Here is a 12,329-nt window from a genome sequence, read left to right on the forward strand (position 1 = left end):
CCGCCAGTGTTCCGCCCTCGCCTTCCGGGCTGCTTCCTGGAGAGCCCGGAGCGCCCTCCTCGCGGGCCCTCTCGCCGGACCCCCGGACCCCGATGGCTTGGACGGGGCTTGCGGGCGCCGTTGGACGCTGGTGGGGACTCGCGCTCGGCTTGACCGCATTCTTCCTCCCAGGTAAGCGTGTTCCGCCTCCACCTGGTCTTTTCCCTCCAGTGCCTCCTCCGGGGTGGAAGTCGGATGGCGGGGACGATCGGGTTGTCGGAAGTGAAAAGAGCCAGAAAAGTTGGGTCACGGCTTGCGGGGGGGTTGGGGGTGGTGGGAGAAGGGGGGGCAGAGGAGAAAGGGAAGCGAACCAGCCTGCCCTACAGGGAAGCAGTTGGATGCACGTCTCGGTGTAGCAAGAAACCACTTTATCGGCTCAATTTTCCACACAAATAATAATATGTAATAGCTTTCTATTTATTTAATAACCCGCTTTCCGCTTGGGAAGCAGTTTGGAAACACTGTATGTTACATAAATGCAAAAGAATCACGGTAATCACCGTCTCGGGCTATGTAGACAACAGCCCCAGGGGGAGGGCGTCAGTCGCAGGGCTGGGAGGCCCTGGGACTGAAGGGTGGCAGGGGCTGTGAGTCCGTCCCAGTCGCTCGCGGGTCCCTGGCTCGGACGATTTGGGCCGCTTGCCCGGCCGCGCCGGCCCCAGCATCGCGCTCCTGCGGCACCGGCGGCTTCCAGCTCACCTGCGATTCCTTTCCTTTCCCGGAGGGCGAGGCCTCGGCCTCGGGCATGGACAACGGCCGGCCCCTGGCCTTCCGCGAGGCTGGACTCCGGCTCGGACGCTGTTTGCAGTGGGTGGGGGGGCGCCTCTCCCCCAGGAAAGGACCCGGGCCCCGTACCAGCCAGGTGCTTGCATGACCCACTTGCCCCAGGGGCGCCAAGTGCCCCGCGGGTCCTTCCTTAAGATGCCGGCGGCCAGCAGGGCAGGTTAACTAGGTGCCAGACGTGGGGCGGCCCCCAAAGGCGACCCTCGCTGGCCCACTTCGACCGGCAGGGGGGCGGGAGGGAGGAGAGGCTGCGACCCGCCTGTGCGCATTGTGCTGGGGAATGAACTGGAAAATGCGTTTAGGAGACAAATCCTACTGAGTACTAGGCGCCCGGACTTAACCCTTTGTGTTCCTGGGGAAGCTCGTGGCGTCCTACGTTGGCTAGGACTACCTTGCAGCGCGGGTTCAGGGTTCAGGATCGGAGTGCTTGCCCCATCCAGGCTCCTGGAAAGAAACCCGAGAAGACCTCCCGCCCTGGAAGATGTTTTTTGTTTTGTTTTGTTTCGGAAATGAGGGATTGGCTGGAGCACATGGTCCTTGGGGTGGCAGAATGAGGGGTCGGAGTACCTAGGCGAGCAAAAGCATGGGTGTTTAGGTTGATGGTACTGCTGGCAGTGAACTGCAGGCGTGCCCACTGTGTCCCAGGCTTGCCGAGCAGCGTGTGTGTGTGTGTGTGTGTGTGTGTGTGTGTGTGTGTGTGTCCAGCAGGCTGCTGCTGTGTACCCCTGGGGTGGGTCCAGGAAAGCAGGGGCCTCACCTCATTATATATCCCACCCCTTGCCCCACTAGCTCCCTGTGAGGGCTCCCTGAGTGGGGATGGCATGACATCAGCTTATAGAAACCAATCAGGGCACGGGGTGTCTGACCCCCACTCACGCACTGGGTGCTGCCCTGATAAGTGTGTGGGGGGGAGATCCCATGATGGCCAAGGAATCCCATGGGTGCATGCAGGTGGAACTGCTCATGTTAAGGGAGTCTGGTGTTATGCCCTCCCTGGTGGTGTACATGGTTAGTTCCTTCTTTGGGGTCAGGAGGCTGGCTTGCCCCCTTTCGGGAAGTGGGGGCTAGAAGTGACATTCTCACCTGGCTTCCCCCTCTCTAAGCTCAGATGAGAGGGTGGGGTGCAGCGAGGGGAGCCACAGCTCGGACAAGCACTTAATAAGTGCTCTTCAATGGATTGTAATTGATGGATGGGTGGCAGCAGCAGCAGCAGCAGCAGCCAGAGCTCCCGGACTTGTCAGTGCCCGTGGTCCTGGCAGCTCCTATGCCTGCTCTCGCCAGTCTCCCTAGAGGGCAGGTAGGTGGGCATGGCTGTGCCCAGGCCGACACTTAGACAGAGGGTGGTAGGCCTGAAGTTGTCAGCCCACAGCCCCTGGTCACCTCCCCACAGCCTCAGTCCCGTGTGCTGCCCACAGATTCTCTCGGGGACCTAGCAGCCTGATGTTCTTTTCTGGGTTCTCTCTGGGTCAGGGCCAGGAGCATGGGGGCAGGGAGGGGGGTTGTGAGGAGAACCCCCAGTGTGCCCGATAGCCCCCAACTTTGAAATGCTTCCAATCTGGCAGCACCATGTTTTCAGCCACACGGACTTTCTCAGGCAGGATGGCAGAGCCCGGGAGCCTCCGTCCGTTTCCGGAGATGACAGGCTGCTGTTCTTCCATCCCGGGAACTCGGAGGCCAGGGCCAGTGGGGCGTGGGGAGGGAGGCCCACAACCTGCCTGAGCGGCAGGTGCACCGCACTGTGTCCCATGTACACCGACCGCACCCTCCCTAATTGGCTTCCCCAAACCTTTTGTCTGGAAAGAGAACACACCCCAGGTGTCAGGCACACCCTCCTAGAATTGGTTTGAAGACCTGTCGGGCCACCACACACCCCTCCTCCACAGCCTGCCCAGAACTCCCTCCCCAGTGCCAGCCTCAGGACTGGGGCTTATATCCCTCGCTCCCGGTTCACATTGCCTTGCCGGGGCCGGGCACAGTGGCTATGCCATTCCTGCTGGTGATGGGTTGGCAGTGCAGGCAGGCCGGGAACCTCGGGGCCTGCTGAGAGGCCGAATAGGCAAGGGTGTCCCTGAAGCATACTCCAGGCCCGAGAGTCAGAATTGAGGGGAGAAGGGGTGATGGCAGGGCCTGAGGCCCAGCAGCCTACGAGTGGAGGTGGGGGAGGGGGAGCACCTAAAAGAGGCCTCAGAGCCAGAACTGCTGCACATGCGGGACAGGTGGCCTCCTGGAGTCCAGCGCTGGCTGAGGCCAAGCCCTTGTATTGCCTCTCCAACCACTTAGGGTTGCCCAGTGCCTCCCCTCCCAGACCACTGCTGACTCCTGCGCCCGGACCTCTAGCAGAGGGCTATGCTGGTGGGCCAGGCGGCCATTGTTCAGCAGCTGACTAATGTTCATTGTTCAGCACAAGCAGAAAACACCCAAGGGAGGTGTGAATTGTACCTTTTGATCGTATCATTCCTCCTTAGCCTGGTAAATGGAATGGCTCCTCCATGAGGGAGGGGCAGGAGAGGAAGGTAGCTTTACCTTCATCTTTTTGGATGCTTTTTTGTTTGTTTGTTTTAAAATTTTCGTTGACTGTCAGCCAGGGTGCCAGACTGGAATCACCACTAGCCCGAGTTGGAACTTGGGCATCGGGGTCCCTGACACACTGCCTCTGGTCTCACCGTCCATATGGAGTAGCTGTAGGCCCCCCCAAGGGCTGTGTGTCACTGGAGTTCGCTCTGAGTCATGTGCACACCCAGATCCAGGGGGAACTGGGACAAGGTGTGGGCGCCAGCACCTGTGGGTCACCCTGGGACTGTGTCGACAAAGTCATACTTAGCTGGTCTCTGATGGCTCCCCGAGTAGCGTCTTGTGCCTGGCTAACACCTGCGCTAATGTCAGAATGTCCAGGGGGGTGACTTTGGGAGGAGAGTCCCAGGCTTTGCCCTGGGCAGGCTCTCTGAGATGCGAGGAGCTGCACCTGGTCATTTGGGGCTGGGAAGCCCAGACGCAGCCTTCTCTTCCACTCTGCCCTGGGCTTCAGGCTGGCCTCTGCATCCTTGCAGGGAGGGGCTGGGATCTTGACAACACCTGGATAGATGTTCTCCTCCCATCGGCCTTCTGGTTCCAGGCTGCAGCCTGGCTTGCCCCACAAGTCCTCGTGGTTCCAGAATGACTGGGAGGGCCCACAGGAGCCAGGGTTTCAGCTAGGAATGTATAGCACCTTTGCTTTCTGCACTAGTAGCTGAGGATGAAAATGTAGGGGAGGTGATCTGGGGCAGGGGGTGGCATACTCTGGGCCTACGTGTGGGCCTTGGTCTCCCACGAGCAGCCCCGCAGAGGCATATGTGGGTTCAGGTCGGCACACACGGGTGTGTCTAGAAACACCGGCTCTTTCTTGCGGCAGATAGCGAGAGCTTGAGCCCCTTTGCTGGGGTGGCAGGTGGGAATGACGGGCAGAAAGTGAGGGAAAAGGTTGCTTCCAGGTGCCCAGCCCCCTGTGCCCAAGACCAGCTGGGGAGTGTTCTCCCCATGATGCCCGCCCCTCTCCATGGTGACAGGAGCCGCAGCGCCAACAGCAGGTGTACCGGCTGGGCTGGAGGTAACTTAAGATCTGGGTAGGGATCACCTTGCAAAGGGAATGCCCTGCTCAGGGAGATAGCATCCCTTGGTCCAGTTAACTCCTGAAGCCCTGGATTTGCTTGTTCCACTTGGGGTTGGGAGATGGGGAGAAGGGAGACACCATAGAAAACGCACCGAACCCATGACCTGAACTCTGACGCATTCTGCAAGCAAGGTACCTGCACCCCGTGTTGCCAGAAAGACCCAAGAAGGACACAAAGAGAGGCTTCCTGATAGGTTGACCTTGGAGAGTGGGGGGCAGGGGCAGGCAGGCAAGAGGTATGTATAAGAGGACTTCAACATTTTCATGGAAAATGCCCATTATCTTTTCATTCCATTTTTCCACGAACATTGTGATGCTCCCTCATATTCTTGGGGGAGCGTCACAGTCTTCCAGGGAGAAAGGACAGCAGAGGTCCCAGGTGCTCTCTGGGGAAGGCCAGGCCTTAGCATGCACAGCGGGGCCAAGGGACTTGGTTTAAATCCTAGTGCCACCAACCGCTAGCTGAGTGGGTTTGGATAAGTCGAGTGGGAGGCCACATCTTCCCGTCTGTAAGATGGGTTCCTCGTAGGACAGATGTCAAAGGAGATCTGTGGCCATTAGCTTGACAGTCATAAGACAGATGCCCAGCGCCTCACCGGACATGTGGACATGATCCCTCCTCCTGTTCCCTCTGCCTGTCCTCCCAGTGGTCCTGGTTCCTCCCTCTCACTCTGCTACTTGGGCTGTGGCGACTTTGCCCTCCCTGCCTGTCCGTCTGCTAGCCTCCCTGTCCTTGGCTCCATCCAGGCGGCCTGTCCTCCACTGAGACTGCAGCAGCCTGGGAGGCTCAGGTGGCTGGGCTGGCCTCCTGGCACCTGCCCTGGTGGTCGTGCACCACCCGGGCAGCAGGTGTTGCATGCCCTTTGTTCAGTAGCTCATCACCAAGGGCTTTCCCGTCACCCGCCCCTCGCTCCTTGCCTCCCTGGCTGCGGCCCAGTCCGTCTGGAGCCCTTGCTGGGGCACAGCCTGGCTGGGCAGAGAGGGCCTGGGCTTCGCCCTGCCTTCTTTCAGACTCCCAAGCTGAGCAACAGGGCCCTCCCTGAGGGGTCCACTCAGCCAGCGAGATGACACCAGGCAGATGGGGGAGAATTCCCCCCACCCCCGGATCACCCCCTTCTTACTGGCAGAAATCCTTTGTGTTTCTCCTGCTATCGGGGGACTGCTTCCCTCTGTGACCATGCTCGTGATCATAGATAGTCCTTACTGCTCACCGCGCCCCCTCACCACACCGCCCATGGGGATGGCTCTGAACCTGGCTGTCGGTATACAGCTGAGGAAACCGAGGCTTAAGCTGAGTGGTTTGCTGACCGTCTTATGCCAAGTGTAGCCTAATTCGATGCCTCCTGACCCCAAATCCAGGAGGGCAGGATGTGATACTCGATAGGGAAGGTGGTCCGCCACCCCCAGCTCACACTTCCCCCACAGAAAGCCCGAAGCCAGCTGGCCCCTTCAGAGAGCTTGGTGTCTCCCTGAGGAAGCGAGGGAAGCCTTGAGGATATAGCCAGCTAGAGCTGACTGTGCAGCAAGGTTGGCACAACGCATGGGGCCCGAACTCCGGCACAGGTGGTGGGTCGGGGGAGTGGCATCACTCCCAGGGATCTGAGCAGAGGTGTGGGCAGAGCCCGAGGTGTGGGATGGGAGCCCCAGGGCACAGGCCCACCTGAGCCCGGGTGTGGCCTGGCCCAGAAACAGAGTAGGTGCTCAGAAAGGAGTTGGAACTCACGGGGCAGCATAGCGGCAAAAGCAGCGAAGACTTGACACTCAGAACCCCTCGCCTTCTCCCCGGCCATGCCCTGGCCCCTCTGCTCAGACCCCAATTTCATTCCCAGTTTTACCAGGACTCTTATTGCCAAGCCACAGACAATAAAATTCGCCTGGCCGCTGGCCCCAGAGCTCATTAGAGGACATTCGTTCCTCTGGCTGGTGGCTCCATTGGGACACAGCTGTGGGCATGGCCCAGAATGCAGAACAGGCCAGTGGTCATAGGTCCAAGAATGTACCAGGGGGGCGGGAGGGTCCCATCTATAGGCTTCAGTGGAGCCCCTAAGCCTGGCATGTGTGTCCTCAAAGCTGGCGGTGTGGGGTCCTTCCTATACATGAGGACACTTAGCTTCACCCTCTGCCTGAGTTGGGAGGATGCTCACCTCCCAAGAGCTACTTGGAAGCATCTGCCTTCTCTGGGGGAGATGCTGAGAGGCTCTGCCATCATCATCCTGTGGAGGTGGGGACCATATACTCACCTGCACCATAGGGAGGTCTGCATGTGCTCGGAGAGATCGGTCCCAGCAGCAGAGAGGGAGCAACAAGTTCTCACGTGCCCATGACCTGCATCGTGACCCATCCTCCAAGTCCAAAAGATGGGGCTCGGGGTCTGGGGGATCCCGTGGTGGAACATTTCTCTTGCCCGCAGACAGCCAGGCCACCGGAACCTGCTGCAACCCTGGCAAGGGGCTCCCTGTCCCACTGCAGCAGGTCCCTGTCCCCAAGCCAGCCCCCACTGCAAAGGGAGTTCTGAGTTCTTGTCCCGCCCTCACCCAGCCGGGTTCTATGGAAGGTCTCTTCCCGCCACGGATGGATTCTTTTTTCCTCGCACATTCAAGTGCTTGCTGACACATCCCAGAGTACTCTGCCCAGCCTCCTGGGTCTCCCTGCCTTCCCCTCTCTGCTCCTATCAGTCTTCCTTTGCAGTCTCGCCTCCCTGCTGGTCCCCCCAGGAGATTGCAGCGCCCCATGGATTGTGTCCCAGAAAACAAACTGAGGGCAGCCTTCCCACAACCAGACAAACCACTGCCACTGTGTTGGGCCAACCATAGGGACCCTTCGGGACAGGGTAGGACTGCCCCTGTGAGTTCTCCCGGGGAGCAGCTGGTGGTTTCAAACTGCTGCCCTTGTGGATGGCAGCCGATCTCATAACCACTCTGCCACTGGGCCACCTCAGCCTTTCCGTAGAAGGGTTCCGACGGCATCGTCCTGGCTTCCCACTGTAACTTAACGGGAAGCTTTCCCAGTGCCTGGAGCCCTGGATGCCCTGCTCCAATTCCATGAAGTTGGCACCAATCTTGACTACCAAGTGGGACAGTGTATCTACAAAAGGAGGGGGGTGGCATCCACATTGGAAACCTGAGGAGGCCCTGGGAGAAGCTCCTGCTGTAGGCTCAGGCCATCACTGCCATTGGAAACCCAGCTGAGGGCAGAGCCATGCCCTCCAGGGATGCCAGCCAGCAGCACCACCTTTCATGCTGGGCAGTTCACTCCTTGGACCCTTCCTTCACCAGATGCAGACAGCCTTCTGGGAGCCATGCCACCTGGTGGTGACTGAACCCAGCCTCTCCCAGGGACGTCTTCTCATGACCAGCTGCCATTGCTCAGCCTCACACGGCTCCTCCCGTGCTGCGTGGCCACACTGTAACTGTGTGGAAGGCTGACCCAGGAAGGTTTGTGCGTGTGTGGCACCCATAGGAGAGCATGCCTCACCTTTACTTCCAGAAAGATCCAGAAAAAAATTAAAATGGAAGAGCGGACCACTACTGTCAAGGCTGAGACCAAGGAAGGATTTCAGGGTGAATGGACTTCACCAGTTCCTGAATTCAGTGCTGCCTAGCCCAAGGTTGGTCGCAGCCTGGTCGGAAGGCACACAGGTGCCTCTGTGCCTACTCAGCCCCGCCCCCCAACCCCAAAGTCTCGCCTCTCAGCCGGCACCTGAAGAAGTGCCTGCTGTCCCCACTGCTCAGGCCACTATGTCGGGGTGAAGACAGCCCCTGAGTGGTCTTAGCTGATCTTCCACCGTGTCTTAGAGCGTGGGAACAGGAGTGACAGAAGGTAGACATCCTGTTTCTAGACCAGAGTCAAAGAAAACGAAGCTACCACACTTCTTCTGCCTCCTTCTCCCGCTTCGCAATGCAGTGCGCACAGGTGCCAGCGGGGAGGGTCACGCGGGTCAGCCCACGCGCTGGCGTGTCTCCAGGTGCTCCTGCCAAGTGAGTCAGTGCAGATGGGAGTGCCAATCTGTTCGGACAGACATGAGACATGGGTGCTGGGGAACCAGCGGGCCCAGGTCACTCCCCAGAAGGCCCTTGCCTGCAAGCAAGCGTGAGCGGGGACCCTGCGCTCTAGCCTCAGTGTCCTGGCAGTGCCCCGGAAGCCCTGTTCCCCCAATCCTGATGTGTTGGGTGTGAATATTGTCAGCTGCCGGGACAAGGGAGTGGAGAAGGTGCTTGCGGGCCAAGCCAGCCCTGCCGTCGTTTCACGAGGGCCCCACTGTGGAGGGGAGCCCCTGGATTACCTCATTCCCAGCCCAGTGGCTCCGCCTGGCCTCTTGGCTCAGTGGTGCCTATAGAGCACATGGGAAGCACCAGCAGAAGCCCAGAGCACTTGATGCCTTCTCACCCCTGCTCACCCCTGTCCCTGTATGCCAGCCCACCCACGCAGCCACGCACGCGGTGCATGCCCTGGCCTTTCCCCCACCCCCCACCCCCACTGCTGTCTGTCTCCACACTTCTGCCATGCTTCCCAGGTCCAGGAAGGATCTCTGGTGGCATAATGGGATACAAGCTGCGCTGCTAACCTCAAGGTCAGCGGTTCAAAACCGCCAGCTGTTCCTTAAGAGAAAGAAGAGCTTTGCACTCCTGTAAAGAGTTACGGTCTGAGTGTCTACTCTCTCCCTCGGGGTCCCCACGAGTCAGAATGGACTTATCGGCATGAGTTACCATGTCCAAAAACTGAAGCCAAGAGCCACAGCTTACCGTAGCATGGAACTTTCATGAACCACCCATTGCAAAGAACCTGTCTGACCTCCAAAGCCCAGCCGCTGCGCTGGCTCCTGCCCACCTCACTGTATGGGTGGGGAGTACAGGCTTTGGGGTTCTATTTGCTGGCAGACTGAGAGGTCCCTTGCAATGGAGTTAGTATCCCAGATCTGGAGCAGGTCCACCATTAGGGAGCCTGTCGCGCACGCTGAGCAAGTAGATGGGTGCTGGTTTGAGCAAGTAATGATGCTGATGGCCTTTTATTGAGAATTCAAGTGCACCAGGCATGGCCGTAAACTTCTTACACGTCTCAATGCCTCTACTCTTCACAACACATTTACATGGAAGGAGCTTTCATTTCTCTCTGATTTGCACACAGAAAATCAAGGGTAGGAGACTTGCCCTGATAGATGGCAGAGCCAGGGCTCAGGTTGAGAGTTCGGCCCCCTGGTCCATGTACATAACACTGCCTTAATTACTCCTCTCCTGGGTGACTGCCCAGGTGTCAGGGGCGGACAGCCCATCAAACCTAGAGTAACTCAACAGGATTCCTTCTAGAATCGCCTGCTGCCCCCACGTAGGCTGTGTGTGCGCCTTCCACTCCTGCTCCCGCTGATGGTGCTGGAGCAACCTGGTGCTGTCCTGGCGCCTGCCAGGTGCATCTGGGAATGGTTAGTGCTGTGTCTAAAAGGTGGCTTGGCGGCATTACTGCAGTCTCCTTTGGAGACCTGGGTAGAGCTAGGATCATTAGATCCCGCCTTGGTCACTGTTGTGTCTTGGCAGCATCAAGGGGTCCTGCTAGAGTGTCCCGCCTTGATGTTATCACTCCTTATCTGCTGAGTCCTTGGGGATGACCGGTACCGTTGTGGTGGTCTCTGGCTTGGTTTGTTATGAGACTAGAGGCAGGTGTGACCGCATCTCCCAGGGTCTCCCCCCGGGAAGGTCCTCCAGAGAGATGTTCCCAGGCTGGTCCAGGACTCAGCAAGCTGATCCTATGCCAGGGCTTGCCCTAAGCCTCTGGAAGGTTCTTGTCTCTCTTAGGCTCACCCTGAGATCCCAAAAGATGATATGGGAGGGGCCCCTGCTTAGGGTGTGGGGGCGGGAGAGGATTTGGGGTGTTCACCTGTGCTGACTGCTTTGATGTCCGGGAATAAAAGGACTAGTGCTGCCTCTGCTGCCTCAGGGCAGGGGACTGGGGACAGAGGCTGCAAGACCCGAGAGGGGCAGGGTTGAGAACTGCCTCAGGGTCGAGGGGGACAAGAGCAGAATCAAACAGACTCCATCCCAGTGCTGCAGTTCAGAGATGGTCCTCCTGGATCCTACAAGGATCCTCTTGGGGGGCCCACAGCAGAGCTTCCCAGCACACCCCTCCAGTCCTCCTGCAGACTCAAGCCTCTCAAACTCACTAGCTCCCTTCATTAGGAAGGCAACTCAGCCACAAAACAGTCATCTGATAGGTTTCGACGCCAAAGAGAAATTCCTCCTAGACCGTCTGTTGTTCTAGATTATCCATGCTCCGTTAGCCTGAATTATCGCCCGGCCTCGGTGGCCCAGACACCAGCCAGAGCTGTGTGATCAGCTCCCAGGTCTGGAACCTGCCCTGCACGCACACCTGCTTGAAAGAGATGGGAGGAAGGAAAGGTTAGCACCCACTCGACTCCCGTGCAGGGCTGAGCATCGCCTGGCGAAGACAAAGGGACCGCGCTGCCCGGCTCTTGAGCGAAGGTGCTTTGTCCAGGGTGATAGGACCGGCACCTGGTCTCTGCTCTCTGGGCAAGCCTCCGGGGAGCGTCTGCGGTGGCCCCGGTATGAATTGGCCAGGATTCCCGGGTGTAAATGAGAGCCGAGCGGAGCAGCCGCGGCACACACTGACTGCAGTGGATGGTTTTATTACCGTTCCCCCTCCCCCGCCCTCCGAACAATCCTGATCCCATTGGTCTAGATGGCTACATCTCTCAGGATGATGGATGGGCCCGGCAGGGTGGCCAGCCCCGCTCCAGACTCACACGCTCCTCCCGCCCTGGCCAGGTTTACCCCCCCCCCCCCATGTGGACGGTACCCAGAGAAGCACAGGTACCCTGGAGCGTCAGAGCACATGGATTCTTTCTGCCAGGTTGATTGATGGGCCTTGGGGGGAGCTGGTGAGACAGCCCCTTCCCCTGTGCCTGCTTCTATCCCAAGCAGCACCTGCCTAACCTCACCATCTCCCAGGAGTCAGAGCTTAAGGGGCAGCGGCAGGCCTCGATGCCCCCCTAGCTCTGCTGACAATGCCTCAGGGATCATTGGGAAGGGGTTCAGGGAGCCTGAGGTAGGGGGGTTGGTAGGGTCACCACGGCTTCTCTGGAGACCCCTTCTTTAGCTCTGCCGCAGACACCGTCCCAGCCTCCTGCCACGCCATTACTCCCACCCCCGTGGTGCCTGTGTACCCAGTTTGTGCTGTAATGATAATTTGTGCTGGTTTATGTGTTTCTTTACAAGTGTTTTTATGTCCTCTCTGTGTGTTTATGGTTTGTGTGAGTGTGTGAGACGCTGAAGTCACTACTCTGTGCGTGTGTGTGCATGCTCGTGTGCACGCACACCCCCCTGAGTAGACCCTGCTCGTCCACATCTTCTCTCTCACTAGGGGGCTCTCACCTAGTCCCGGGTACGGGAGCAGTGCTGGATACTGGGGGACAGCAGGAGAGGGTGGGAGGCAGTCAGTCAGCATCGCCCCCCCAGCCACCAGGTGGAGAAGGGGAGGTTCATCTCCAAGGGCTGTTTTGCCCATGGGATCACAACCAACCGGTCTGGCTACGGGCGCACCTTGAGCAATTACTGCGGGTTCCGTCCCCAACCACCCCAGTCACTCAGCCACTCCCACGCCCTGCACAGAAGAGGCGTGTCCGCACTCTGTCACTGTTGTCCGTTACATTGGCGGTGGCATTTTGAAAAAGTTCAAAATACTGTGAGAATGACCACAACATGACCAAGACAGGAAGTGGTGCTGGCTGACTTGCTCTGTCCCAGACTCCATGTCTTGGGGTGCATTGAAGCAAAGCGTGATACGGGGGGGTTACCTGGATCATCTATCTGTCTGACTCTGAGGGTGAGACCCAAAGCGTAGGAGCTTTTATGAA

General features: G+C 58.7%; 1 protein-coding gene across 1 annotated transcript in view; it reads left to right on the forward strand.

Annotated features, from left to right (window-relative positions):
- Positions 1-59: 59 nt before the first annotated feature.
- Positions 60-12,329, forward strand: part of NECTIN1 (nectin cell adhesion molecule 1) — a 71,040-nt gene continuing 58,770 nt past the window's right edge. Inside the window, exon 1 of the mRNA XM_004712764.2 lies at positions 60-171. Coding sequence (XP_004712821.1) covers positions 93-171 — 79 coding nt within the window. The 5' untranslated portion in view covers positions 60-92. The remainder of the gene's footprint in view (positions 172-12,329) is intronic.

The sequence above is a fragment of the Echinops telfairi genome, unplaced genomic scaffold (assembly GCF_000313985.2).
Source record: "Echinops telfairi isolate 266 unplaced genomic scaffold, ASM31398v2 ScPeMD7_7463;HRSCAF=8501, whole genome shotgun sequence".
Lineage (NCBI taxonomy): Eukaryota > Metazoa > Chordata > Mammalia > Afrosoricida > Tenrecidae > Echinops > Echinops telfairi.